Source organism: Pyrenophora tritici-repentis, chromosome 1 (genome assembly GCF_003171515.1).
Source record: "Pyrenophora tritici-repentis strain M4 chromosome 1, whole genome shotgun sequence".
NCBI classification, from domain to species: domain Eukaryota; kingdom Fungi; phylum Ascomycota; class Dothideomycetes; order Pleosporales; family Pleosporaceae; genus Pyrenophora; species Pyrenophora tritici-repentis.
Genome location: NC_089390.1, coordinates 3364584 through 3390250, shown reverse-complemented (window position 1 = coordinate 3390250; position 25667 = coordinate 3364584). Strand labels below are relative to the sequence as shown.

The 25667-nt window shown below is 51.3% G+C and overlaps 14 protein-coding genes across 14 annotated transcripts; 9 read left to right on the top strand and 5 right to left on the bottom strand.

Moving 5' to 3' along the window:
- Positions 1-241: 241 nt before the first annotated feature.
- On the top strand, positions 242-2221 carry PtrM4_013420 (CorA, Mg2+ and Co2+ transporter; the record flags this gene model as incomplete). The annotated part of the gene is made up of 1 exon (XM_001931267.2): positions 242-2221. The coding sequence occupies one exon, from the start codon at positions 242-244 to the stop codon at positions 2219-2221; it is 1980 nt and encodes a 659-aa protein (XP_001931302.1).
- A 1084-nt stretch (positions 2222-3305) lies between these two features.
- On the top strand, positions 3306-4159 carry PtrM4_013410 (Ubiquitin-protein ligase; the record flags this gene model as incomplete). The annotated part of the gene is made up of 3 exons (XM_001931266.1): positions 3306-3380; positions 3457-3583; positions 3660-4159. 3 exons carry the CDS (start codon positions 3306-3308, stop codon positions 4157-4159), a joined length of 702 nt encoding a protein of 233 aa, XP_001931301.1.
- A 935-nt stretch (positions 4160-5094) lies between these two features.
- PtrM4_013400 (tryptophan--tRNA ligase) lies at positions 5095-6307 on the bottom strand (the record flags this gene model as incomplete). Its single annotated transcript, XM_001931265.2, has 2 exons — positions 5095-5805; positions 5864-6307. The coding sequence occupies 2 exons, from the start codon at positions 6305-6307 to the stop codon at positions 5095-5097; spliced, it is 1155 nt and encodes a 384-aa protein (XP_001931300.2).
- Positions 6308-6553: 246 nt separating this feature from the next.
- PtrM4_013390 (uncharacterized protein) lies at positions 6554-7460 on the top strand (the record flags this gene model as incomplete). The annotated part of the gene is made up of 3 exons (XM_001931264.2): positions 6554-6566; positions 6620-6716; positions 6785-7460. 3 exons carry the CDS (start codon positions 6554-6556, stop codon positions 7458-7460), a joined length of 786 nt encoding a protein of 261 aa, XP_001931299.2.
- Positions 7461-8153: 693 nt separating this feature from the next.
- PtrM4_013380 (uncharacterized protein) lies at positions 8154-8330 on the top strand (the record flags this gene model as incomplete). Its single annotated transcript, XM_001931263.1, has 1 exon — positions 8154-8330. The coding sequence occupies one exon, from the start codon at positions 8154-8156 to the stop codon at positions 8328-8330; it is 177 nt and encodes a 58-aa protein (XP_001931298.1).
- A 529-nt stretch (positions 8331-8859) lies between these two features.
- PtrM4_013370 (uncharacterized protein) lies at positions 8860-9988 on the bottom strand (the record flags this gene model as incomplete). The annotated part of the gene is made up of 3 exons (XM_001931262.2): positions 8860-9203; positions 9367-9660; positions 9790-9988. The coding sequence occupies 3 exons, from the start codon at positions 9986-9988 to the stop codon at positions 8860-8862; spliced, it is 837 nt and encodes a 278-aa protein (XP_001931297.2).
- Positions 9989-10675: 687 nt separating this feature from the next.
- PtrM4_013360 (uncharacterized protein) lies at positions 10676-11119 on the bottom strand (the record flags this gene model as incomplete). The annotated part of the gene is made up of 1 exon (XM_066103097.1): positions 10676-11119. The coding sequence occupies one exon, from the start codon at positions 11117-11119 to the stop codon at positions 10676-10678; it is 444 nt and encodes a 147-aa protein (XP_065965299.1).
- Positions 11120-11359: 240 nt separating this feature from the next.
- On the bottom strand, positions 11360-12304 carry PtrM4_013350 (uncharacterized protein; the record flags this gene model as incomplete). Its single annotated transcript, XM_001931260.2, has 1 exon — positions 11360-12304. The coding sequence occupies one exon, from the start codon at positions 12302-12304 to the stop codon at positions 11360-11362; it is 945 nt and encodes a 314-aa protein (XP_001931295.2).
- Positions 12305-12662: 358 nt separating this feature from the next.
- On the bottom strand, positions 12663-13641 carry PtrM4_013340 (FabG, Dehydrogenase with different specificities (related to short-chain alcohol dehydrogenase); the record flags this gene model as incomplete). The annotated part of the gene is made up of 2 exons (XM_066103096.1): positions 12663-12865; positions 12912-13641. 2 exons carry the CDS (start codon positions 13639-13641, stop codon positions 12663-12665), a joined length of 933 nt encoding a protein of 310 aa, XP_065965298.1.
- Positions 13642-14750: 1109 nt separating this feature from the next.
- PtrM4_013330 (TenA, putative transcription activator) lies at positions 14751-15812 on the top strand (the record flags this gene model as incomplete). The annotated part of the gene is made up of 1 exon (XM_001931258.1): positions 14751-15812. The coding sequence occupies one exon, from the start codon at positions 14751-14753 to the stop codon at positions 15810-15812; it is 1062 nt and encodes a 353-aa protein (XP_001931293.1).
- Positions 15813-16050: 238 nt separating this feature from the next.
- On the top strand, positions 16051-17705 carry PtrM4_013320 (TruB, Pseudouridine synthase; the record flags this gene model as incomplete). Its single annotated transcript, XM_001931257.1, has 4 exons — positions 16051-16159; positions 16213-16369; positions 16425-17283; positions 17331-17705. The coding sequence occupies 4 exons, from the start codon at positions 16051-16053 to the stop codon at positions 17703-17705; spliced, it is 1500 nt and encodes a 499-aa protein (XP_001931292.1).
- Positions 17706-18900: 1195 nt separating this feature from the next.
- Positions 18901-20254, top strand: PtrM4_013310 (DnaJ, DnaJ-class molecular chaperone with C-terminal Zn finger domain protein; the record flags this gene model as incomplete). The annotated part of the gene is made up of 4 exons (XM_001931256.2): positions 18901-18934; positions 19050-19163; positions 19226-19902; positions 19961-20254. 4 exons carry the CDS (start codon positions 18901-18903, stop codon positions 20252-20254), a joined length of 1119 nt encoding a protein of 372 aa, XP_001931291.1.
- A 615-nt stretch (positions 20255-20869) lies between these two features.
- On the top strand, positions 20870-22267 carry PtrM4_013300 (uncharacterized protein; the record flags this gene model as incomplete). Its single annotated transcript, XM_001931255.2, has 2 exons — positions 20870-20928; positions 20980-22267. 2 exons carry the CDS (start codon positions 20870-20872, stop codon positions 22265-22267), a joined length of 1347 nt encoding a protein of 448 aa, XP_001931290.1.
- A 609-nt stretch (positions 22268-22876) lies between these two features.
- PtrM4_013290 (MFS-1 multi-domain protein) lies at positions 22877-24374 on the top strand (the record flags this gene model as incomplete). The annotated part of the gene is made up of 2 exons (XM_001931254.2): positions 22877-24059; positions 24109-24374. 2 exons carry the CDS (start codon positions 22877-22879, stop codon positions 24372-24374), a joined length of 1449 nt encoding a protein of 482 aa, XP_001931289.1.
- Between the last annotated feature and the right edge of the window lie 1293 nt (positions 24375-25667).

Here is a 25667-nt window from a genome sequence, read left to right as displayed (position 1 = left end):
TTCTATTTCTGGAGAGGGTGCGCCAGTCTGGATACCGGACACAGTCACCCGTAGGCTTAGTGTAGGGGACGACCCTACGCGAAGCCATCGCCAAGTTGAACGCGCCTTAGAGGTGGGCGCTCACAAGCGACTCACCGTTGTCGTGCGTCTTGCTCTGTAACAAGACGCCGAGACCTAAATCTTGGCCTAGTCAAAGCATATCAGATCCAACCTCCCACTCATCGCCGCAAGAGTAGCCAGTATGACTGACACTCCGAGATCCGAGACCCAAACCCGCTTCAGCACCCCGGTATCTGACCTGGACGACCACCGTCACCAAGCTGCCTCTCTTCCACGTCCTGCCTCTTTTGCGCGAGGCGATCCTGGTTCGCCCTCCAGGTCTCGCCGACCGACCTTCGCCAGCGTTCACAGCCAAGACCGCCCCAACGTACTCTTTCAAGTCAACGAGGCTCTCGAGTCAGACATAACTCGCCGCGACTTTGAATGCGCTGTCGTAGATGACGACCAGCACTTGTCCCCGGATACCTACTTGCGCCGCGAATCGCTGAGTCACAGCCCACATGCTCGACGAGAGACATTCAGGCGCCCCCGCGACGCAGGATTGGAAAACACTACTAGAAGCAGAGCTTCCTCAACCACGTCGCGCTCCGTATCCCCTCCCAATTCCGTCGACGCTTTTGCAGGGCCTCGGCGCCGGGACCGAGCCAACACCCTACAGAGCCACGCAGGCTCTGAACAGGATCTAGCGCTGCACAGGACGCTTTCTCGAGGCACAGCATGTCGCCCAACCATCAGTGATGAGCGACCCCAGGACCTGCACAACATTGAGGTGGCATCTGCGCACAGTTCTGCAGAAGAGGATGTTTGCTTCCCTGTATCTGAGGACACAGGTAAGACCACAAGATTCGACTATGAAGAGTTGGAAGAATTTGCCGCAGAGGCTCACGAGAAGACGCCCATTGGCCAGCCCCTTCGTCACCAGGCGAGCGTAGCCTCCCGCATGTCTACAAAACCCAAGATCTTCTCGGACCTTCGCCCCAAGTCAACTTCTCCGTCACCAAGGACCGATTGCGACAATGCTACTCTCAAGAGCCTGGATCCCGCTGTTCAAGAGAAGCTAGCCCAAGAAGGCCTCTCACACATGTTTGCTGAGAAGCAGGCGCCCGATGTCAAGGTCAACCGATGGACCTTTTTCTCATCTGAGCTTGATGATACCATTCATGCCGCTGAGTTGGGCGGTCTGCTCATGCCTGGCGAACGTTTCCGGGACCTGTTTGACACTCCATCAGATGGCGGCGTTTGGTGGCTCGACATGGTCAACCCAACAGAAGAAGAGGTCTTCGCTATTTCCAAGGCCTTTGGGGTGCATCCTCTTACTCGCGAGGATATTTGTATCCAAGAGCCCCGTGAGAAGGTAGAGTTGTTCCACCAATACTACTTTGTCTCTTTCCGCTCCTTCTTCCAAGCCGACAAGGAATCCGAGGAATACTTGGAGCCAGTCAACTTCTACGCCGTGGTTTTCAAAGAGGGCATCTTGACTTTTACCTTCTGCGAGAGCCCCCACACGCTCAACGTACGCAAGCGCATTAGTCGGCTTCGCGACTACATCAACCTCAACGCTGACTGGATTTGCTATGCTCTGATCGACGACATTGTCGACAGCTTCGCACCTGTTATTCGGGGCATAGAAGATGAAACCGACGCCATCGAAGATCAAGTCTTCACTGCCCGCATCGAAGACTCTCGCGCCATTCTCCGGTCGATTGGCGAGTGCCGCAAGCGTGTTATGCAGCTTCTGCGTCTCCTCGGTGGTAAGGCAGACGTCATCAAGGGTTTCGCTAAACGTTGCAACGAGTCCTACAGTGTTGCCCCTCGTGGTGACGTGGGCATGTACCTCAGTGATATCCAGGACCACGTCGTCACCATGATGTCCAACTTGTCTCATTTCGAGAAGATGCTCAGCCGAGCCCACTCCAACTACCTGGCTCAGATTTCGGTCGACCAAGTCATCCAGGGCAACGACAGCAACGCTACCCTTCAAAAGGTTACTGTCATTGCAACGATTCTCGTCCCGCTCAACTTGATCTGCGGTCTATTTGGTATGAACGTCAAAGTCCCAGGCCAGGACGGCAGCTTAGGCTGGTTTTTCGGCATCCTTGGTGTCATTATCCTCTTCGTCTGCGTCTGCTTGGGCGTTGCGAAGAAGATGCGGTTCATCTGATGTTGTTTCCAACTTCTCCTTCTTAAAGACACTTTTTCCCTATGTTGTTCTTATATCTTACTCGTATACACGATAACGAAAGCGCTGGAGTAATGGGATGGGTACTGCCATAGATTTTGGCTCTAGTAGATGAAGCAGGATGACGAGGTCTCTAGATTATGCTGTATACGGTTCAGTTGGACATTACATATACAATGTGAAATCGAAAAGTTTTGTTGAACTGCGTCTGTATCTTTTCACTAATTGGTCAAAGTTCAAGACGAAGTCGGGCCAGGGGCTAGTGCGCCAATGTAAGATGGTCTAGTTTGGGGGTGGCGCACGGTGATGTGTGGAAAGTATAATGCATGTGCTACCGCTACCACGAAGATGAAACCCCCCTGCAGTGCCTGGTGAGGTGAGGCGTATTTGGGTATGCCGATAATAGTGCAAAAGAACAAAGGAGACGAACACAGACATGAATTGTCATGAGTGTGTTGCGTTTGTTGACATGCTATGTACGTAAAGTCGCACATGTCTGTACGGGATGCACACATAAGAGCATGGCAGTGCAGATGCACGAGGTATGCCTCAGGTGTATGTGATGATATGAGTCGTCACGCGAGCGACAGGGGCGGCTCGTTCATTCCGTACCCGTTCCTATTCGTTCCGAAATCGGAAGGAAACAATGGCGGCCTTGCCATTGTCAGCATGCGTTAACCCAACTGCAACTCGGCCGAAGAACAAGAACCGCAGTGAATAGAAGTTGCTGCAGACAATACAAGGCAAGTAAAGGTCCCCACTCGTTGTTCTGCAAGATCGGAAGCGGTGAATTAGGCTCTTTCCGACGCCCGGGCTAGGTAATCCTTGCTTCGGCGAGAGCATTCGATCCGTGGATCATGCAGCGCCTCCAGCGGACGGACTCCCTTAAAGTACAAGTCTCACCCTCCGCCTCTCTCTCACTTCTCACACACACTCCACGCTCTCTCAACCGCAACCGCTCTCTCCAGACGCCCAGCCTTGCTCGACCGACTACCTCCGCAGACACTGTGCTGTCCCTGCTAACCCCCACAAACACCACACGCTCCAACAAGGACCTCGGATCGCGATGGCGGAAATGGCGCAGCGAATACTCATGAATGAGTTCAAGCAGCTCAGCAAGGAGAAGTGGACCAATATTGAGGTAAGTCGCGTTGTCATTCCCTCCAGAGCCACGGTTAGCGTGGCAACACAGGAGCGCCCAGCTAACCACGTCACAGCTCATCAACGAAAACGTCTTCGAGTGGAGCGTAGCCCTCATTGTCTTGAACGAGGAATCCATGTACTACGGCGGCTACTTCAAGGCCAAGATGACCTTTCCACGCAACTATCCACATAGCCCACCAGGTACGTCACACCCAATACGTGGTTCCAAGGATGGAAGGAGTCGCCGAGTCTAAGGAAAGAGCTAACAGCATGCTAGACTTCAAGTTCATTCGCCCACTATACCACCCCAACATTTACCCCGACGGCCGCCTGTGCATTTCTATCCTGCACCCGCCCGGCGATGACGAGATGTCCGGCGAGACTGCGGCGGAACGTTGGTCACCTGTACAACGTGTCGAGACGGTCCTAATCTCGATTCTGTCACTACTAGACGACGCAGAAGTCTCATCGCCTGCTAATGTCGATGCTGGAGTCATGCTGCGCAACAAGCCTGTAGAGTACAAAGAGATGGTCCGGAAGGACCTGGAGCTATCGAAACAGGATATTCCTGCAGACTTTGTCATGCCGACACATGAGACTGCGTGGAAGAAAGAAAAAGATGAGGGGGAGTTTGACATGAGCTGGGAAGACAGCGATGCAGAGAGCTTGGACTTTGGTGGTAGCGAGAGCGACATGGACGAAGACCAGGAAATGGACTCTGACTTCGAGGGCGACGAGGAGGACGAAGATGAAGAAGACACCCCCATGAAGCGCTAGGTGCCGCCTAGGGAGTCGGGGTCTCAATCTCTCGTCTACCAAGCATCGCAGGATGCAACGGGCTGGTCGCTCAGAGGTGGCGCATCTTACACGGTTCAACAATGGCTCGCCCTTGGTGAGCACGGCTTGGATTCTGCCGACTCGGATTCTGACTGCATCGGCCCCCCGTTGGCGCCAGTTTTTCGTCCTCCACTGCTCCGTCGGATCTACTACGACCCATCTTTACCCCCATCCCCACTCTCATCTCCTCGTTCCCAATGGTGGACAATAGCGCATTAGTGTATACGCGTTTCCCACTCCCCTTCCCTCTTTCAATTCCATACCCCCAAGTTTTTCTACACTTTCATCTTGAGCGAGGCGTTTGGTATCGGTATATGGCTCCTGGCGCAGCGTCTTGGACGCTTGACGCCGTCGGTTCGATCACGGTTAGGGTGGTATTTTACTGGCATGAAACGGGAGTTTTTAAGGCATGTTTCCTTTGTACGCGACGCTGCTGCTTTGGGTCTACGGTATGCGGTTTTTTGGCTCCGTAGTGTCCCTCCTTAGTGTCAACGACTATAGAATACCGAATCCATGATTCCAAACCGACCATTTTTTATTCTTTCTATTACCTATAATTGTGACGTCGCTTCTAATCAAACTCACCCGCAGACTCTGTCACCTTTTCTCTTCCAAGGTTATCCTTGAAAAACTGACGCCGTGTATGTATTTCCTTGGAACCAACTCGTGAGGAAATCGCTTAACAAACCTTCTCCCCACCCTCCTTGAACCAATGCACCACAGAGAGCGGATTGAAAGGCTTTATTCGCGATATACACATTGCGTGTGTGTGTGTGGATGAGATGCATGCATGAGTCAAAGGGAAATTGGATTGATAACGGTTATGAGAGAACGAGGTTAGGACTGTGAAGTTCAATAGTCACAGTTTGGTTGTTTCACCACCCTATACCTATGGCACTTCTTACTCTCATCATAGTCTCTTCAGCGATATTTTCTGCTCTCTTTGCGCCGCATTCTGCATGTTGTACCAACTCTTTCTGGTCTCCACCCATCAACTCTTGATACCGTCCTCTTATATCCTTGATCCGCGCATCTATTATATCCGCTGTTCTCGCTTTCAGTGCGCGCATACTCAACCCTACCAAGTCGCCTGCCAGCTCTTCCGGCGATGCAGCACCTGACTCATCGAAATGATACAATAAATCGATCAAATTGGACACGCCTGGTCTCTTCTTCCGGTCATAGCTTATCCCCTCCTTTGAGTCTGTAAGCGCCGTCTTCAATTTTCCGTGTATCTCCTCTTTTGAATCCGTGATCAATATCTGACTCTTGGGTTTGGGGTCGCTCTTGCTCATTTTCTTGGTTGGGTCGGTCAGACTCATGACGCGTTTTGCTGGACTTAGCATTGTTTGCGGGACAGTCAATAGGGGCTGTTCCTGAGGATACAGATGATTAAAGCCAATGGCTAGCTCGCGTGTAAATTCGAGGTGCTGGGCTTGGTCTTCACCCACGGGGACGTGGGTTGTGTTGTAAAGGAGGATGTCTGCGGCTTGGAGGACAGGGTACGAGAAGAGACCTAGTTTCAGGGCATCTTTGTTGTTGGAGGGGTCGAGAGGGGAGGCATTGTATGGTAGAGAGAGTTTACTCTATTCAGATTAGAATCATATGTTGGGTGTGAAACTTGAAGTTCGAGGCATACCATACCTTCCACTGTGTCATTCGGCCCAGATAGCCCATACTAGCATTGCAGCTCAACAGCCACATGAGCTCTGCATGCTGCTTAACGCTGCTCTGGGCGAATATGATGCATCGTTTGGGATCTAGTCCTACTGCGAGAAGACTAGCCAGCATTTCCTTCCTCCATCTCGCCAATTCACTTGGATCCTGTTTGATGGTGATGGCATGCAAATCGACTATGGAGAAAAGAAGTGTGGTATCCGGCGATGCCTCGTCTTGCAGTTTGACCCATTGTCGTAGTGCACCGAGATAGTTTCCTAGATGTGGTACGCCAGTGGGTTGGATGCCGGAAAATATGACCTGCTTCCCGGCATGTTTAGGTGGCGAGGTGACGGAGTATGTGCGCCGACAACTGGTACATATGCGTAGAGGTGAAGGGACTGCACGATGCAGCGAGCGGAGTGAAAACATTGAAGTCGGGTATGTCAAGCGAAATCGGAATCGGAATCGTTGGGTTGCTCAGCCACAGGCAGCGTGACCAGGGTGTCTTTGTAGCGTCGTCATTGCTGCAAGCATTCAGGAACATCGTCTCCAGTGAATCCCGCTACTCTCCCCACAGCCACAACCACAGCATCTCAACTTGACCTGACGGTATTAACACCCACATAGACTAATAACCACTTGTATACCCGAGAATACACAGGCGACACCACAATCATGTCTTGGACCGGTATTGCAGCCCAACCACTCTCATGTAGGAAGACGGCGGCTTACACCAGGCAGGGTTCAAGAAAGGCGTCAATCGCGCCACGACGCAGGTTTTGATGAAGACGGGCCAGGTTGAGCGCACAAATGACCGCGACTTTGAAACCGAGCAACGGTATGTATCTTCATCCTCTCCCCGCCACCACCCCTCCATCCACGGCACCCCGATTGACAAAACCACAGCCGCTACCGCACCATGGAGACGGCCGCCAACAAGCTCCAGAAAGAAGCCAAGGGCTATCTTGACTCTTTGCGCGCCATGACTGCCTCGCAAATGCGCATAGCCGAAACCATCGACGCCTTCTACGGAGACGCCGGCACAAAAGATGGCGTCTCCCGCTCATACAAGCAAGCCGTGACGGACCTGGACGCCGAAACAATCAAAGCCCTCGATGGTCCTTACCGCACAACCGTCCTTGACCCTATCCAGCGCTTCTGCTCCTACTTCCCCGACATCAACGCCTGCATCACAAAGCGCGAACACAAGCAAATGGACTATGACCGCATGCGCGCTCAGGTCCGCAAGCTCACGGATAAGCCCGACAAGGACGTTACCAAGTTGCCGCGCGCGGAGAAAGACGAGCAGCTGGCAAAGGCTGCTTACGATCAGCTAAACGATACACTTACGACTGAGCTGCCGCAGTTGATTGACTTGAGGGTTCCGTACCTGGACCCTAGTTTCGAGGCGCTGGTCAAGATCCAGCTGAGGTTCTGTGCAGAGGCGTACTCGCGGATGGCGCAAGTGCAGCAATATCTCGATGCGAATACGAGAGACCAGTATGCACAGGGTGAGTTGGATGCGCGGGTGGAGGAGGTGCTACAGGAGATCAGGGATCTGAGTATTGCGGGGACTGTCTAGTATGACCCAGGTGTTAGATTAGGAGGGTTGACCGGCTTGAAGGGTTTAACGTGGATTTTTGTGAATCGTCTTTGCGGCATATTACTTCTGGGTCTGATTTCTCTGGGAATAGAGGACTGGGTGGGGATACGAGAGGGGTTGAGGGGATGTACTGAAGACTCACAATGTACATCTTGATGTGTCATGAAGCATTCGAGTCTTCGTGTTGATGTGATTCTTGCTGTCTTTATATACGCACTATTCCAACTTCCTTTCACAGCTTCAGTTTATAGCGATACATCATAATTAGGCAACTCCCCCGGTATCTTTGTCCGTATTCGAGCATCCAACTCTAGTCTCACATATTTACCTATCTCGAAACCAATATGGCAGCACTCGAGACATACCCTGCTGCTATTACAGGAGGAGGACCCGTGGGGCTGGCATCATCTATCTTATTGTGGCTTCGAAAGATGCCACACGTTCATTTTGGAGCGACACTATGGTACCTTAATCCACCTAAGAGCAAGGGTCTGAATCAAAGAACTAGTGAAATATTCTGTCAGATAGGAGTGGAACAAGCAGTTATTGCCTATGGAGCTCCCACAGAACTAGGCTCCATGACTGCATGATTTACCTCTGTTGGGCCAACCGGCACTGAAATCATATCGCGCGATACCTGGGGGCACCTCGGTGGTAGAGAACAAGAAGGCAATGGAGATCCTCTTCGATAAAATCCACCAGGAGCATGCTAAGAAGTATTCGGACGTTCAACTTACACTGGCTATCCTTGACACCGAATTCAAGGCACTAGGTGCAGAGAGTGAATGGTTCTATCCTAGTGCCGACATATTTGTCATGATGGTCAACTGGACGAAAACGGAGAATTGATATGGACAGAGTATCACCCTTTAACCATACCCGGACACCACCTTCCCCATATCTGGCTAAGAAACGACCATCGTCTTGTCTCTACTCGCGATCTTTTGGGGCTTGACAACCTTGTTCTCTCACAGCCAATCCTACAGCCTAGAAGGCAGTCGAGAAAGATATGGTTAGTATTGTGGCTATCGATGGTAGAGAGTGGGAGGATGTTGACAACAAGTGGGGCCTCGTTTTTGGGGTTGGGGAGAACGGTACGGTTCTGGTGAGGCCAGACGCGGAAGAAACGACTGTTGTGCTTAAGCAGATACTTAGAATGTAGTCTTGTACTTAGGAGAGAATCTTGAAGGGATAGGTATAAATTCACAGTTGTTCAGTAGAACCTGGAAAACAAAGCAGTATAAGGAACAATGTGAAAAGAAGAATAGAAATCAAGAACAAATCGAGCATATTGAACCTAGATAAGGAGCACCAATGAAGCCCAGTCAATAGCAAATGACATACAACCCAAGTCATAGAGAACGTACCCAAAGTCGTCTCACCTGCCTTGGACCTCTTTCTTAACGCTCTTCTTCTCACAGATCTCTACCAAAAATTTGATATGCTTGAACACATCCGGGAATGCCTTGATTGAAGCCGTGCGCACGTTCATAAACGGCTCGAGAGATCCTTTGAACACGTACGAGGCATCGGGTTCAGGATCGTCAACACCATCCATAAGCTGCACAGTCACTACCTTGTCCCAGCCCTTGGCGATACGTCCTGCATCCCCCTTCACGCAAACATCCACCTTTTTGCCATCCACCTTGAGTACCTTGCCAATCATCCGAAGGCAGCATCCTTGCTTCGGTTCCACAGTTTCTGGATCCTTTAGGTCGCCGACTTGGATCACAGGTGAAGCAGAATGCGTGTTGAAAGTAAGTTCCATTAAAGTGGTATGTCCCATAAATCAAGTTCCTCAGATCCTCTTCCCAAGGATACTCCTGACCAGTGATTTTGAGATCAAACAAGTCATCACTCAGAACAGTTCCCCAGGGCCACCCACATGGCAGGATTGTAATTTGGTCGCCTCCCTCGTTTCCGAATTCACTCAGCCTTCGCTCGATGCGAATGACTGTCGCGGCGAAGGCTAGGTTGATTGGGTTGAATCGTTTGGTGAACCTTGAGTCGTCGAATATGTCCTTGCAGTCGTCCAAATTAAGTTTCTTCGCACCTGCGTGAGAAGACAGGACGGCGGCGGAGTCGGTCTCCTCCCAATAACACAACGAGCTGGAGCGTTCATTCATCTTCACCATGCCCTTTTCTATCTTAGCTTCATATTCGAATATGCTAATTGCGCCTGGCTACTCGAGCTCCAAAGCTCTCTCTAGACTTGGGTGACGGTCCAAGTAGGCTTGCGGTAGGTCACGCAAAGCGGCTCAAAGTTTGTGGCGTTTGACGATATGATCATGCGCTCCTCGCCAGTGACCCCAAATGAGATACTGCTCGATATAGCTAGGCTCTGTAGCATAGACTTGTTCAATCGTTTTCCCTTTATGCCTGCCGAAATCGAACTTGTAGGGACGTGGAGAACTGGGTGCTTTGCGGACTGGAGCCCGTTTCTTCGGAGGAGGAGCGGCATCGGAGGATGTGCCTTGTTGCCATCGGCGTTTCATACCGGCAGGCATGGTGACTACCACAATGAAGAATGTGCGTGTGGAATATGTTGAAGGTTAACAAAGACTTGCCAACCCCACCAGAAGACAAGAACTAGGCCGATGGACTTTAGAGGGAATCACAGTGCGAGAGTGGTAGCGAGCTCCAATGATCTCAGACGGAATGATGACGCGTTTACAAGGGTCATAACACGTCAACGTGTGGACGCACTCTAGCGAAAGAAGTAGAGGATAACTGATAAACTCGAAAAGACCTGGAGGTTGCTAATGACGTTCAAAGTGAATAATGATATGAAACAGTAATGATGCGAGACGAAGAGCAGAGATGAGAGGAATTTATCTTTGTGTCGAAATGAAGGTCTGAAGCTGGTCGTATGGCTTATCCTTGCACGGGTTGTGATACTTACGGCGTCATTTTGCCCAACCAAGCAAATCGAAAAGAACTTTCTGGAATCCAATATCCGGCCCCCTCAACCCTCTCACTCACGGGAATCCACGGAAACCACACATGGTGAAACTCTTGTAGTATTCAGTTTTTCGACGATGCAGAACAGTGTGCGTGAAGGGTTTAGCTCAATTCTCATTCTCATTCATTATTCTCAAGAGCTATCATCACAGCATCCTGCGTGTGTAGTTCAGACGCTCTTTGAAGCGACGTCGCCGATCATGTCATGCACGGGCTTTGCAACAACCCCTACTTTAGAAAGTTACGCCGAAGGGAATGCTAGAGGGCACACGCTCGCGAAGAGGAATACCACCTCGTGGAGCCCATTCCAGCGCATCGGGCGCTCGAGGATGCGCAATCCTGTTTATGTTGAAAATCCTCTGCTTCGCCAGCGCCACGTCCTTCTCCATACTACCATCATGACTCCTCAGCTCGGTAGAATATACGCCTAAATAACTAATCTCAACCCAGTCCTCCTCATCTCCATCTGCCAAAGGTACTCCGACAAGATCTCGCCACACTACTCTCTCAAAAAGATCGCTGACATAGCAGAAGTCGGCTTGCTTCAGCAAGGGCGCGTCTACAAGCTGGTCCAAGACCGGGAGCCAGTTATGCTCAATCGAGCAGTGGTGGAGTCGCAGGTAGACGAGCGTTGGAAGCTGACGGTGGAGGAGGTTCTTGATACCCTCATTGCACATGACCCAACCTGAGAGTACTAGGGATTGAAGTCTCCAGGTCTGTATGTCGTGTATCTCATTCCAGAGAGCCGTTGGCTGCGTGTTGTTGTCCCATGCATAGACCTTGCTAGCTTTATCCAGATAGAGGCGCAGAACCTTTAGGTTGCTGCAGTTACCCAAGAAACGCTTGAGTGCGGATACATTCGCCGGGTTTTCGTCAACGATGAATTAGTAATGATATACAGATCAACAGAAAATGGACTACTTACACTGTAGTTCGGATATGGTCAGAGTCATATTCACCAGCGTGGTAGCTAGAGGATGAGTGCAGGGAAAATGGAGGGAGGCGTGTAGTCCGATCCCGTCACTTGTACCCCAACCATGATGTCTCACTGTGTCAACACGGAAGATTCTGATAGGGCATTTTGCCCGTAGTATGGCGTCAAGGATTACTGTCGGTGGATGCTGTTTGATGCTATCTGCCAACACCTCGTACGGATAGCATTTGTTGAGGCTCTGGGCGACACAAATAAGGCGCAAAGTTGACGGGAACTTCTTCAAAGCCTTGACAAGCATGGCAGCTTTCATGGCGCCCTCTTTCGACGACTTCTTCCAAGATTCGTTGTCGATAGCCACGACAAGGTTTGACGTAGTTTGACCGGGAATTTCTGTCGTCGCCATGTCCCGTGCCGCTACGAACATGAGCGCACGGACCCGGTTCCGAGTAGCGGTCTTGGACAGACACAGCAGCTTCCGGATGCCTTCCTCACTGTACTGCACAATGTGCGTTCGGAATCCTCTGGTGAATTCGTGGTCGACTTTGGCGGCAATGGTCCGAGATGTCAAACGCAGAGGAAGGAGGTCGTTGCATTCGAAGGCATGATACTTCTGTACGTACAACAATGGTTCGCCGTGATCGTATAGATGGATGAGATAGGAAGCTATCTGTTGTACCAGCTCTGTAGGTAGACGTTCGAAGTGCGAAAGTGGGTGCAACGGTGTGAGTTCACGGCTGATAAAACTTCCCGCGATGAATCCAAAACTCGTGAGTAACTTTTTGAGCATGAGTGTAATAGTTGATACTGTCGACTTTCCTTCAAGCGCTGTAGGAGTAGCCTCGTGCATGAGCGTTGAGTTGTCTAAAACTTTAGTAACGGCCGTGCCTGGCTCACCTGGTGGCTCCATGTCGGCAAGAGCGTTTGCCATCTTCGGTGTCGATGGGAAGTTATGGTCGGCAACTGGAGTTCGAGAAGAAAAAGATGGTGGTGGATTTACAGGGAGCTCTGGTGGCAAGAGTGGGGCTCGGAAGCAGCAGGAGGTGAATGGGAAAAGTGAGCGCGGAGCTACGTCACTTAGTCACCGACGAGACTCGACTGAACCCTGTGCAATCTAGAGTGTACCAGGTACACGAGGGAATTCGAGATGAAAGAAGAATGATGCAATAATTCAGGGTGGGGCTTGGTGAACGTTATCGCTCAGAATAAAACAAAAGATAGACATAACATCGATGGCAAAATGGACCACTGCTCAAGTGCATGTCTGCTCCAAAATGTTCTACCAGATCTCAGGTACCTTGACCTGCCGCAGATACATTACCGACTTTGTAGCCAAATTTCAACAAGTCCTGGCTCTCGATCTCGAACTTCTTCTGGAGCAGTTCATCGATATCCCATGTTGCACCCAGTAACCTTCCGCCCAGCCACATCCGCTTCTCATGGCTTAGCCATACACAGAACGCACCACAGAGGCTGACATCATCGGTGAGATCTACGCGGTCAGAATAATCGAGAAAGAACAAGAGAAGCAGACTCACAAGGTCGGAAGCTATCTGGGGTGGTCTTATCTGCCATTTCCGTATTAACAGCGCCTGGGTGCACAGCTACAGCCAGAATACCGTCTTTGCTATACTGTTCCGACAAAAACTCAACCAGTCGAGCTTGTGCGAACTTTGAAATGCAGTACGCAGTGTTGGCGATATGCCCGTTGATGATGCAGGAGGCAAATGAATTAATAGCAATGAATGTCTTAGCGCCGTGACTCTCTTTCAACAAAGGAATGAAGTGGTGTGCAATAAGATATGCTCCCTGAATATTGATATTGAACACATCCTGGAAATCTTGCGGGTTGCCTTCATCCATCTTGAGTACCACCGGTCCTGAATACCCAGAGTTGAAAATGACAATGTCTAGTCTCCCGAATTCCTCTCTCACGCTTGTCGCAAGCTGTGCGACACTTTGATTTGAGGTGATGTCGACTGGTAGACTCTTGACGGAGACCGAGGGGTTCAGAGCTTTAGCTTGCTGTGTGACTGCTGCTATTTCTTCGGCGGAGGAAGGCCGTGCCGCAAGAATCAGGGAGGCAGCACCGGCTTGCGCGTATGCGCATGCTATTCCGGCCCCGATTCCACGAGATGCGCCGATAACGAGGACGTTTAGCGCATTTGGCAATGTATTATGGCGAGGATCCAGAGCTTGGCTTGGTTTGCTATGCTTCGTACTTGTGAAACCGCTGGCAAGTGTAACATCTTTCGGAAGTGAAGACATGATCGGAGATTCTTGTTGTCAAGTTTTGTCAAAATGTAGTATCTCGGGGGTTGAAGTACGATCTTCATCTCGTTGTGCCTATCTCGCTAGAAAATGAGTCATGTTGAGCCATACTCCACAGCACATGAATCGGCCCAGTCCAGAACCTAATCACTCGGGCTGTATTTGCATCTGAGTTAAGAGCTTGACTCCAATCATCAAATTGTGAAAAGTGATACGACCAAGGCGTGACGGTATCTATGTCTTCTAACTCGTGAGAGCGTCTGTAAATTGCGTATGCCCAGGATATAGGCGAAAACGTAAGCGCACTATATGGCTGCAGAGAACGAATTACCAAGGCCTTGGTACGGCTTTATCTACCCAGATAGTTTTCACACTGAGGTCTTTTAGTGGACTGAGGCCAAACTCTCTGATTGCCCATAACCGTAGGCTTGAATATTGATGTGTACCTATGCCAAGCAAGCACAGCAATCCAAGATTGTGTGATCTCTAAGCAACTATACATATGCACGCATTAAGATTCTCTGTCTTTGCTCATTTGATGGCGATAGAAAATGCGATGTTGCGACAATTGAATTGCACGATACTCGTCTGGAAGGGGCGCGGTGACAGTATCCTGAACTGGGCCAGGCTGGAATGGGTTTAGTGGTGGTAGTAGCGGTGGCGGCGTCGTCATCCGCCAAGTGCACCGCCCTCCTTCAGCCACAAACTCCAACTCGAAGAGGTATCTCAGCGCCGGAGAGCCTCATATCGCCAAGAATCCCGCTAGACATTTAGGTGCCAAGTATTTGATAGAGCTATCAGATTAAGGCTTCCTGCATCCTCGCACCACTCAGACTCGCCCAATATCCGCGCCTTCCGGCCCAACGTCACAGTTCCTCTACATAACATCAACACGCCCTTGGCAGCACTGTACACCTGCTGTATGTTCAGCTTCAGCAGGTCGTCATAGTTTCTAGGACTTTGCGCTGCTTGGCAGGCATCATAATTACGGCATTACGACAAATAAGCGGCTGGCTGCCCTGTCCGAACTCGATCATGCCCTATCTCATCGAATACATCCACCGTTCGATCCAAATTTCAGAGATACTACGCGAACGATATCTACCATGTCTAAGCACCACCCGGGAAGTTGGGTCGCCCACAGCAAAGCAGACATCGACCCCACAGACCTCCCATGGGCCCTCACAACACATCTCCTCGCTATCAATCATCAACAATTCCTCCGCGCAACCAAAGACCCCTTCCTAGAGCGCGCCGCAAAGGGCACCCTGCCCAAGCCATTGATAGCGCAATGGCTTGCCAACGATAGACAGTACCTCCAAGGCTATCTCTCTACTATTAGTAATACCCTCAACCTGATTCGCAGTACACATAAACCGACAACTGCTCCTGGCGCTGAACCAGAAATTGAGACTCGCTTGATCTCGTGGCTGGAGGCTGGCATCAAGAATGGCGAGAGGGAGATGCGCCTCTTTCAGGAAGTTGCCGAGATCTACAACATCGATATCCATCCCTCTCCTTTGCCGGATAATATTAAATCCGAGGGTCTACGTCGCTACGAAGCTCTCTTCGCAAATGTAGCGTCACAAGCACCAAACCCTTTTATCCCCTGGCTAGAAGGCGTCGTTCTACTTTGGTCAACCGAAAAGGTGTACTACGATGCATGGTCCTGGGCGCGTCGCCAGGATTCTCAATCTTTACCCCGAAACTACGAAAACGACCAAGACGGCGGTGCTATGCGTAGGGAGTTTATACCCAACTGGTCAAACCGCGACTTCATGATGTTCGTTGAGCAGCTTGAGCGCATCCTCAATGAAGGCGTGACAAGCGCCGTGAACCGCAACGAAGAGAGTTGGACGAGCGTCAAAAGCAGAGCAGATCCCATATGGCGAGCGCTGCTTGATGCCGAAGAGGCGTTTTGGCCAGTTGTGCCTGGTGGTGAGGGGAGCTTGGTTGAACCTGGTGTCAGACGGGGCGCAGACGGGAAGATGGACGGAACCACACTACGTAGCACTGGAGATGATGAGGTATTGAATGAGAAGCAAGGCGTTCGAGCGGGTGATATCACGACGCTGCACAGCAACGAGCATGGCGGGGCTATAATGGATGAAAAGCATAGGGTGCAAGGTGGAGATGTCAAGTGGAATGGCCATGTCCCGTTGGTATAGATAGAGGTGTCTGTGTTTTCTTGCTGAATACGAACAATAATATGATTTTGCAAAATACCCATTCCTTGATGTAGAAACCATGGGCATAAACGCCAGAAACTCGGGCCGATGTTAGTCCGTCTAGGGGCGGTTAGCGTGGTTCCATAGCTTGGACTTGCGATTTTTCATCCAGCCACAGCGAAAAGTTCGAGATCATTGCATCGCCAATTGCACACCACCAACCAATACCATAATCGCCATGGCTCTCGTGCAGACCGACCCCGACGCGTATGTGATTAAGCCAGCGGCGGCTGCGCCTGCCATCGACACCAGCGACTGGCCGCTGTTGCTCAAGAACTATAGCGACTGTATGCTGCAGCTCCCGATATAGCTCCAGAATACTCTGCTAATGGCCGTATAGTGCTCGTTCGCACATCCCACTACACTCCTATTCCTAATGGATGCGCGCCATTATCGCGAGACCTCAAGTCGTACATTAGCTCTGGTGTGATCAACCTCGATAAGCCCTCCAACCCGTCTTCGCACGAAGTCGTGTCATGGATCAAGCGCATGCTGAGGTAGGTAGAGCCGTAGTAACCCGTCGCATGTAGAACCAGCTAACATTACTTCAAGGGTTGAGAAGACTGGCCACAGTGGTACTCTTGATCCCAAGGTTACCGGTTGCTTGATCGTTTGCATCGATCGCGCCACCCGTCTCGTCAAGTCCCAGCAAGGTGCCGGAAAGGAGTACGTGTGCGTGATTCGCCTGCACGATAAGCTGCCTGGAGGCGAGGCACAGTTTGCGCGCGCCCTTGAGACGCTTACCGGAGCTCTTTTCCAGCGCCCGCCGCTGATTTCTGCCGTCAAGCGCCAACTCCGCATCCGAACCATCCACGAAAGCAAGCTCTACGAGTTCGACAATGAGAGGCAGTTGGGTGTATTCTGGGTCAGCTGCGAGGCTGGGACCTACATTCGTACTCTTTGCGTACATCTTGGTCTTTTGCTTGGTGTTGGTGCGCATATGCAGGAGCTTCGCCGTGTGAGGAGTGGGGCTATGGACGAGACCAAAGACCTTGTCACTCTGCATGACGTTCTTGACGCCCAGTGGCTGCACGACAACAACCGTGACGAGGCCTATTTGCGCAAGGTCATCGCACCTCTCGAGAGTCTTTTGATGAGCTACAAGCGCATTGTCGTAAAGGACAGCTCGGTAAACGCAATCTGCTACGGAGCCAAGCTCATGCTCCCGGGTCTGCTGCGATTCGAGAAGGGCATTGAGATCCACGAGGAGGTTGTTCTCATGACCACCAAGGGTGAGGCTATCGCGCTTGCCTACGCGCAAATGTCAGCCGTCGAGATGTCTTCATGCGACCATGGTGTAGTTGCGAAGATCAAGCGTGTCATCATGGAGCGCGATCTCTACCCCAGGAGGTGGGGTATGGGCCCAGTTGCTACTGAGAAGAAGAAGATGAAGGAGGCCGGCACGCTCGACGTAAGTTGCTACCTGCTTGATCAATGAGAAGGAGCTAACATGTTCAGAAATTTGGCCGACCCAACGACAAGACGCCTGCCAAGTGGAACACTGAGTACAAGGACTTTAACAGGAACGACGTTGACGGCGCCTCGGCACCCGTTGCTCAGACTACATCGACTGCCGAAGTCCTCGCTGCTCCTGCCATCCCTGCGACCGGTCTTACCTCAACAGAAGAGGCTGAGGCGGAAGCCGAAGCCGGTGCTGCCGATGCGGACTCGAAGAAGAGCAAGAAGCGCAAGAGCCGAGGTGACGGCGAGGAAGAGGCCGACGAAGACAAGGCTGAGCGCAAAAAGAAGAAGAAGGAAGAGAAGGCTGCAAAGAAGGCGGCAAAGAAGGACAAGAGAAAGAGCAAGGGCGGTGATGACAGCGACTCCGACTAATCGACTACGTAAAAGATGCAAGCCGTATAGCGAACAGCGCTTATCGCCGTTGCCTGTATAGGCGTTGTACACCAGGGCTGTGTACATGTCATAGCTACTACTCTATCTCTGGATACCAGCTTGTTCAATGTAGCATACGGAAAATCAGCGTGTGGGAAAAAATGGCGTTTGGGATTTGGCATGGCGGCGTTTTCTGGCGCGTCTAAAGCTTCTGCGACAAGGTGTGGTCGATTGTGTTGATGTGCGACATAGCTCATTTCATTCACATGTTCAATTCACAGTTTTCAATTACGTTCACACATCAGTGTCTGTGCCTTGAAAGTGAAGGTTCGACTGCTCTAACATCATTGCGCTTTCCCACCCCCCCACGACGCGATCTGATGGGTGCAAGCAGCACCGCGCGTATTTAGGTCTAGCAAGCACGGGCAGTTCAAGAAAACTCGATTCGAGCGAGCCCACCTGACCTTGTAGTGCGCTAGTATGGCCATGTAGCTGCGTAGCAACAGTGTAGTCTGCGCATGATTCTGACGACATTGGTGGTAGATTGAATGTTCCAATCGAAGAACGCGCAGCCATCGAGACGCTCAAGCAGGATGTTGCATCCGATGCTGAGTTTGTTCTTCCCTCAGGACATGGATAGGTATGTTGTGTTGTCGCGCCACACTGGCTGGTGACGTCGGTCGCTATTGATTTGGCAAGAAGATCAAACAACAGACCAGCCATAGATGATGTAGTGATAGTAGTACTTGGAGTCCCACAATAAGTTTTGTGTATCAAGTCGGTCATATCAAGGCGGAGTGGAGGTGAAGCTGTTCGCCCTGGGTGGGCGATACACATCAAGTAACACAACTAAGGTCGGCAGGTGCGCGATAGCATCCCACCAACACGTCAGTCAAATGCCCATGGTAGAATTTACCAGGTTTCTAATTCCGATGCGCATGATGTATGACATGGCTTATTGTCCTAGATGCTTTTGTTGAGACAGATCATTGTAGTTGAAGCTTCGAGAAGCTTCTCTATGTTCCCGAGTTGCGCGACGGGCCCCGACGTCACCACTAGCGCCGTTTGACGAGTGGAGAGACATGCGAAGCTCGAGTGATTAAAGCGACAGCAATCTCAGAAGCATCCACCATACACGTCTACCTTTACTACCCATACACGGAGTACGCTTCTTTCTTAATCAGTAGAGTTCAAAATGGTCAAGGAGACCAAGCTTTACGACTCATTAGGTATGTTTGCCTCGGATGTGCCCCTCCACCGCCGTGCTTCATTCAGTAGGAAGCGGGCAGGACAGGATGCATGAGCTTTACGGTAGACAAGCAGCCTTTGCTAACTATTCTGCAGGCATTTCAGAAACCGCGACGCAAGATGAGATCAAGAAAGCATACCGCAAGGCGGCGCTAAAATGGCACCCCGACAAGAACAAGGACAACCCGCAAGCTATGGAGAAGTTCAAAGGTATGTCTAATACCTTCATATACGTATCCTATACAGATCTCGAATACTAATGACGTATGCAGAATGCTCACAGGCCTACGAAATCCTCTCCGATCCCGAGAAGCGCAAGACCTATGACCAGTACGGCCTCGAATTCATACTACGCGGCGGCGTACCACAAGAAGAAGGCGCGGGCCCCGGGGCCAATCCGTTTGCAGGTGCAGGAGGTGCAGGAGGTGCAGGAGGCTTCCCTTTTGCATCGTCCGGCGGAATGCCCGGTGGCACACGATCCTTCCATTTCTCCACGGGCGGCGGTGGAAACGGCTTCAACTTCTCCAGCGCTGACGACATATTCGGAGAATTCATGCGCAACAGCGGCGGCGGCGGTGATGAGTTCGATTTTGGTGGCTTTGGTATGGGCGGCATGCCTGGCGGAATGGGAGGTATGGGCGGCGGAGGCGGTGCTGCAGGTGGAAAAGGCGGGCGATTCAGGGGTGGGCGACGAGCACCAGAACCCGAAGTCACTGTTGTGGAAAAACCGCTCGCTGTAAGCTTAGAAGAGCTATACAACGGCACGACGAAGAAGCTCAAGATCAAGCGCAAGACATATGATCAGAGCACAGGGAAGCAAAGTACACAAGACCGGATTCTCGAAGTGCCTATCAAGAAGGGGTTGAAGGCGGGCAGCAAGATCAAATTCTCAGATGTTGGGGATCAAGTTGAGGGCGGCACGCAGGATCTTCATTTTATCGTCTCAGAGGTAAGCGCTATCCATTTTCCTCAGATTTCGCGAAGAACTCCAACTAACATGGCCATAGAAACCCCATGCCATGTTCACCCGCGAAGGCGACGACGTCAAGCACATCATCGAAATCGATCTTAAAGAGGCACTCACCGGCTGGCGTCGCACTGTACAGACTATCGACGGCAAACAACTCAGCGTTGGCAGCGGCGGCCCTACAGGCCCCAACTGGACGGAACGATATCCCAACCTGGGCATGCCCAAGTCAAAGAAACCAGCAGAACGGGGAGACTTTGTAGTAGGCGTCAAGATCAAGTTCCCAACCAGCTTGACAAGCACGCAGAAGGAGAAGCTAAAGGAGATTCTGTAGTTACAGAAGGACGCAGAAGGCTCTATTTCTTGGTACATGTTCTTTCTATTTTCTTATTTTTTCATAAATATTTCGACGGACAAAACCGCAAATGCTCAAAGCGAGCGAGAGCAAGGAAGGAAGGCGTTTATTTTACTTTTCGGTGGATGCTTTGCATACGACCAAACTTTTAGTTTGAGAAACGGGGCTGGGTGAGGGAAGGTGGGGATGTCACGAGCAAAGCACAAATGCTGTGCGTGTGGGCTGAGAGGTCGAGGACGAAGCAACGAGAATACGATATGATAGATGAATCAACGAACTTACTTCTACATAGTTTTGTACCTGTCTAGAGATCAACTCTCGTTTTGGTACCTAAGTTGGCAACACATGAATAACTAATCGCGGCATCAATGTCTCCGCAGTTTCTGCGTCTTGCATCGTATTTGTTCCTGTCTAGAACCCAGCTGCCAATGCATGTAATCACCCTAATTATGGCGTTACGTATGATGCAGTCGGAGTTGGAGACCCCGACAGTGGTGGCGACATTGACCCTGGGGCCTGCGCCTCACTTAACCTCGCCTTCCCCACACTCCAGGCACTCACCAACCTCTCCTCTCCTGGTAACACAAACCCATCATGGCACCGGCCGCGGTGCATTTACATAGACTGGTGGTCAAGAACGCGAAAGCGTTCAAGTAAGTTTGCGTGGTATACCTGATCGTTGGGTCGCGTACTGACAAGCACAGGGCCGCCTGGAAACATGCCGCGAAACTCATACAGAAACAACTACCTGAATCCACACGACCCGCGGATGCGGTTCTACAGCCCATTCTTGCTCGCAATGTGCCAAAACACCCTCTTCATCGTATTGCCTACCTCAAGCAAAGCAAGGGCCGATGGTACACCACCCACTGCCAGATCTCTGCCGCTGTTCGACGATTCACTACCTCTGCTGCGCGCAACTCGGGCGTGAAGTACGAAAAGGCCTCTTTCCCCAAGTCACGTATTGGAAGCATCGTCACTGCTCAGGCTGGTCGCGCACCGTTTGCATCGACTCTTCGCCCAAACCTGACTGGTGGTACACTTGGACGCACCTCGGGAGGTTATGCATGGGGCTCCGGCAGGGCTGGAGGTGCGCGATACTTCTCGCATGGTCCTGCAGCGCCAGCTCAGGTCATCAATAACGTCTCTCAGGCCGTACGAGCCTTCCTTGTTGGTGGAAACAAGGCTCAGTTCGATGGAGTCAACCCCCACAATGGCGAGAAGCGCTTCAAGACAGTCTCGGCGCTTCAAGATCAAGTCAACCGCACCCTGAACAAGGTACCCAAGACTACACCGGGATCCTACATCAGCTTCAACATCAACCCCACTGTTACCGCTCTTACTCCCCTGAAGGCTGTCAAGGGTTTTGCCTCGTTCGCGCCGGAGAAGGAGACCCTCAACAGCAGCGGCCTTCTTGACGTTTTGTCTGTCGACTTCTCACGGGCAGTCAAGGAACTCGCTGCAGTCCTCAAGGATCTGCAACAATTAGCACAACTAGGTGATCTACCTATCACGTACGAAAACTCAAAGTTCAAGGTGCACTTCCCTGGCTGCGACGCGCAATCAGTAGAAACGATATGCAACGATCTTGGGATTACGCGAGGTACAGTACATGAAGACGAAAGTTTCAACTCGTTCGTTGGTACCGACATCGCTCTCATGTTCCCTTTCGCCCCAAGTCAGACACCTTCGGAATGTTCTTTCTACGAAAAGCCTGTTGAAACCCGCCAACATGTACAAGCCAACATTGACTGGACAAACATGCTTTCACCCTCCGTTACCGACCCAGAAGACTACTCCACTCACTCGGAACAAAGCTACGACCCACTTGACGACGTCGTTACTGAGAATCCGTGGTTGTCGGTTTCCTCGCCTTCAGGATACGACAGCTTACATACTAGCGAAGCAGATGACATGGACATGGATATTCCATTGGAATACCAGGGTGTCGAGGGTATGTATAGATTCATGGCTCACTGCGAGTCGCGATAGATGGAGTTGATGAATGATGATACCTTTTTTGCTTAGACTGACGGACGGAGTTGGGCAATCTTTTCTCTCCTATGTAGCATCCAATTAAATACAACAAACTAAACTCATCAATGATTACTCATAGTTCAGGGCGACCGGCTATGCGCGCCGGTAACGGCGATGGCCCCGTCATCATCGTCATTGCACGCCCGCATCGGATTGTGTATTGCTATTCAGACGGTTACTACCCTAGCACAGCCGCCTACCTGTCTGATTGTAGTCTCCAAGGAGCGCTTTTTCCTTACCTCTTGAATATGCAACGGACTTGTGTATTTCCGTATTCTGATGGGGACGTGATTGCCCCCAAACTCGCATTAACCGAATTCGGCGCCGAGGGGCGTGATAGCGTCAAATTTTGGGTTATTCCCGGGTAAAGGCGTAGAATGCAACCTCCGGAGGTTGAGTTACAATGACTCCCACATTTGCGATATCGTTTGTGCTCTTCAATCATGGCTAGTCCCTTTCATTCAACCTGACTTCTCATCATAGATATCCATCGTCATCACTCTTGACACATTCTTTCTGTTGAACCTGGTGTGCAAACCCGTTATTTCCGGATTGAGAGCAGCCATGACGCCGATTCCATCAGAGCGACGTGATCAAGAGGAGGAATTGCCTGGATATACAAAGGACGAACAAGTCATTATAGACGGCACGCAAGAACGGACACCAGTCAACGAAGCTATAGAGGAGAGAAAAGTCGATGTGCCTCCCAACGGTGGCTATGGCTGGGTATGCATAGCAGCCGTCGCAATCATCAACGCCCATACATGGGGCCTAAATTCAGCCTACGCAGTCTTCCTCGCCTACTATCTATCCAACAACGTCTTCCCAGGCGCCACACCCCTTCAATACGCCTTCGTCGGCGGCCTGTCTATCTCGCAAGCACTCATCATCGCCCCCATCGCTACACTAACTACCCGCCATTTCAGCACACGTACGACCCTCCTCATCGGCGTGGCTTTGGAGACGTCCTCGTTCATCGGCGCGAGCTTCGCTTCCCAAACCTGGCATCTGTTTCTCAGTCAAGGAATCTGTTTCGGCTGGGGCATGGGCTTCCTATTTGTAGGCTCAGTAGGCATACCCGCGCAGTGGTTCTCAACGCGTCGCTCCCTTGCAACCGGGTGCTGTACTGCTGGCTCTGGGCTCGGCGGCCTCGTGTACTCGCTCTCTGCACAGGCTATGATACGCAATATTGGCCTGCCCTGGGCGTTTCGCACACTGGCTGTTATTGCGTTTGTGGCGAATACGGCGAGTGCACTGCTTATCCGCGACCGCAACAAACAGATTGGGAGCAACCAGCTTGGGTTTGACTATAGGCTTTTCAGGAAAGTCGAGTTTCTGGGTCTACTGATGTTTGGGTTCTTGTCTATGCTGGGATATGTGGTTTTGCTGTTTTCGCTGCCGAATTATGCAAGGACGATTGGGCTTTCGAGTCAGCAGGGCTCGGTCATTGGCGCTGTGTTCAACCTGGGTCAAGCGCTTGGTCGGCCGCCGATTGGATATTTCTCTGATTCCATTGGGAGACTGAATATGGCGAGTAGCATGACGTTTCTCGTCGGCCTTTTCTGTCTAGTCATCTGGATGTTTGCAAAGACGTTTGGGGTGCTGGTGTTTTTTAGTTTGGTGGGTGGGACGGTTGCGGGTACATTCTGGGCGACAGCTGCACCGGTGACGACGGAGGTCATGGGACTGAGAGATTTGCCGAGCGCGTTGAGTATTACTTGGCTGGTGCTTGTGCTGCCTACTACTTGTATGTTCACTTGATTGGGTAACATTGTCGTTGCTAACGTTTCTGACAGTCTCGGAACCCATTGGTCTAGAGATTGTGGCTTTCAACGGTGGAAGCTATACTGGTGCTATATTGTTCACGGGATGGATGTACATTGGTGCAGCGGTAGTCTTGTGGCTGGTAAGGGCGTGGAAGATTGGGGAAGATGAGAGGATGGATGATGTTGCGGCCAGGAAAGGGAGAGAAAATGGTGTTGGAGCTGGCACTGACAATGACAAGGGAAAGTTGGAAAGGAGTGGCTTTCTGAAGAGGATGTTTGTGATTCGCAAGGTTTGAGAGGCCGCGAGACATGTCACATGACGTCATATTGCATTAGTGGCGCATAAAAGGTGCTGTTATGATTGCATTTGCGTGTAGAGTTCGAGAGACCAAAGTCTGCTAGTTGTGGAGTGATGAGTGATAATTTCGCTCGTAAGTCAGTATGGTTGAATTTCTCCGCCCAAACGTACAGTAAGAAACCAGAGTTTCGGCGGGTTATTTTCATCTATGCGCAGGCCGCAGAGAGGACAGATAGATGCGTATCCGTATCCGGGTCTGTTGCTCTGGTGGTCTGTTCACCAGAAAAAGCCCATGCATTCTACAAAGTTGATTTTACGTTTCACGCTGCTGAAACTGCAGTATGATACTGCCTGCAGCGTCACCCCCATCTGTCACTGGCCCGGAGGAGAAGAAGGAATTACGGCAGCAGCCTCGAAGCATCCATATCCCTGCCGCAGAGCATTAGTTCCCGCCGTCTAACAGCTAGTCAGGACCCCTTTCTGCATGTCCGCCCATTTGCATCGTGGTTCGCATGCAAAAGCACAGTGTGATGGTGGTGTCGAGACGGATGCGCGGGGAAGACTGGAAAGATGCAGTCGCAGTGGTGGACAGAGGACTGTCATCCAGTCGCTACCGAAGTGCTAGCTCCCACTGACGCACATGAAAATATGTCGTGCCAGCGTGTGATTGGCTGCAAAGGGCAGATCCATTTGCAAAGCACCCGGGACTATTGGCCTCGTCCAAATATTGTGGTCATGGTTAGTCAATATCGTGCACTCAGCCCGTCTAGATGGATGGATGACAAGTCGACTCTCCGCACATGACAACAACAAGATTGAACAGACAAAGGGCCAACGCCGTGCAACACAGTCAAAGGCACGTCGTCGTCAACGTGCAGCAACTCGAGTGCGACGTTCCCATGTGGCCTTCGCATGCTCGGCGTCTTCACCAGGGCATCCCTGCATAGCGCCGGATTGGACCCCCTGACGCATGCCAACTGGCACTACACGGCTGACTTTAGCCTTGCCTGCTCTCCTGTCCGTGTCCGCATTTTGTCGACGACATTGGCACGCCTTTGACTGCCACTTCTTCATCCGTTGTTACCTGCTGCTCCGGGATGTTCGCTCGTCCTGTTGTCTCCAGAATCGTACTATCCCACCTTATGTCGCTCTTTTAGCTGGCCGTTAGCCTTTCCTTGTATTATACATAATCAAACTGCGTCACTGATCCTCGTCCGCCCGAGTCCCTTCGCGTTCCCTTGCTCCAAGCAGCGACGACGACATTTTTGGAGCAATTTTGTCGCATCATTGG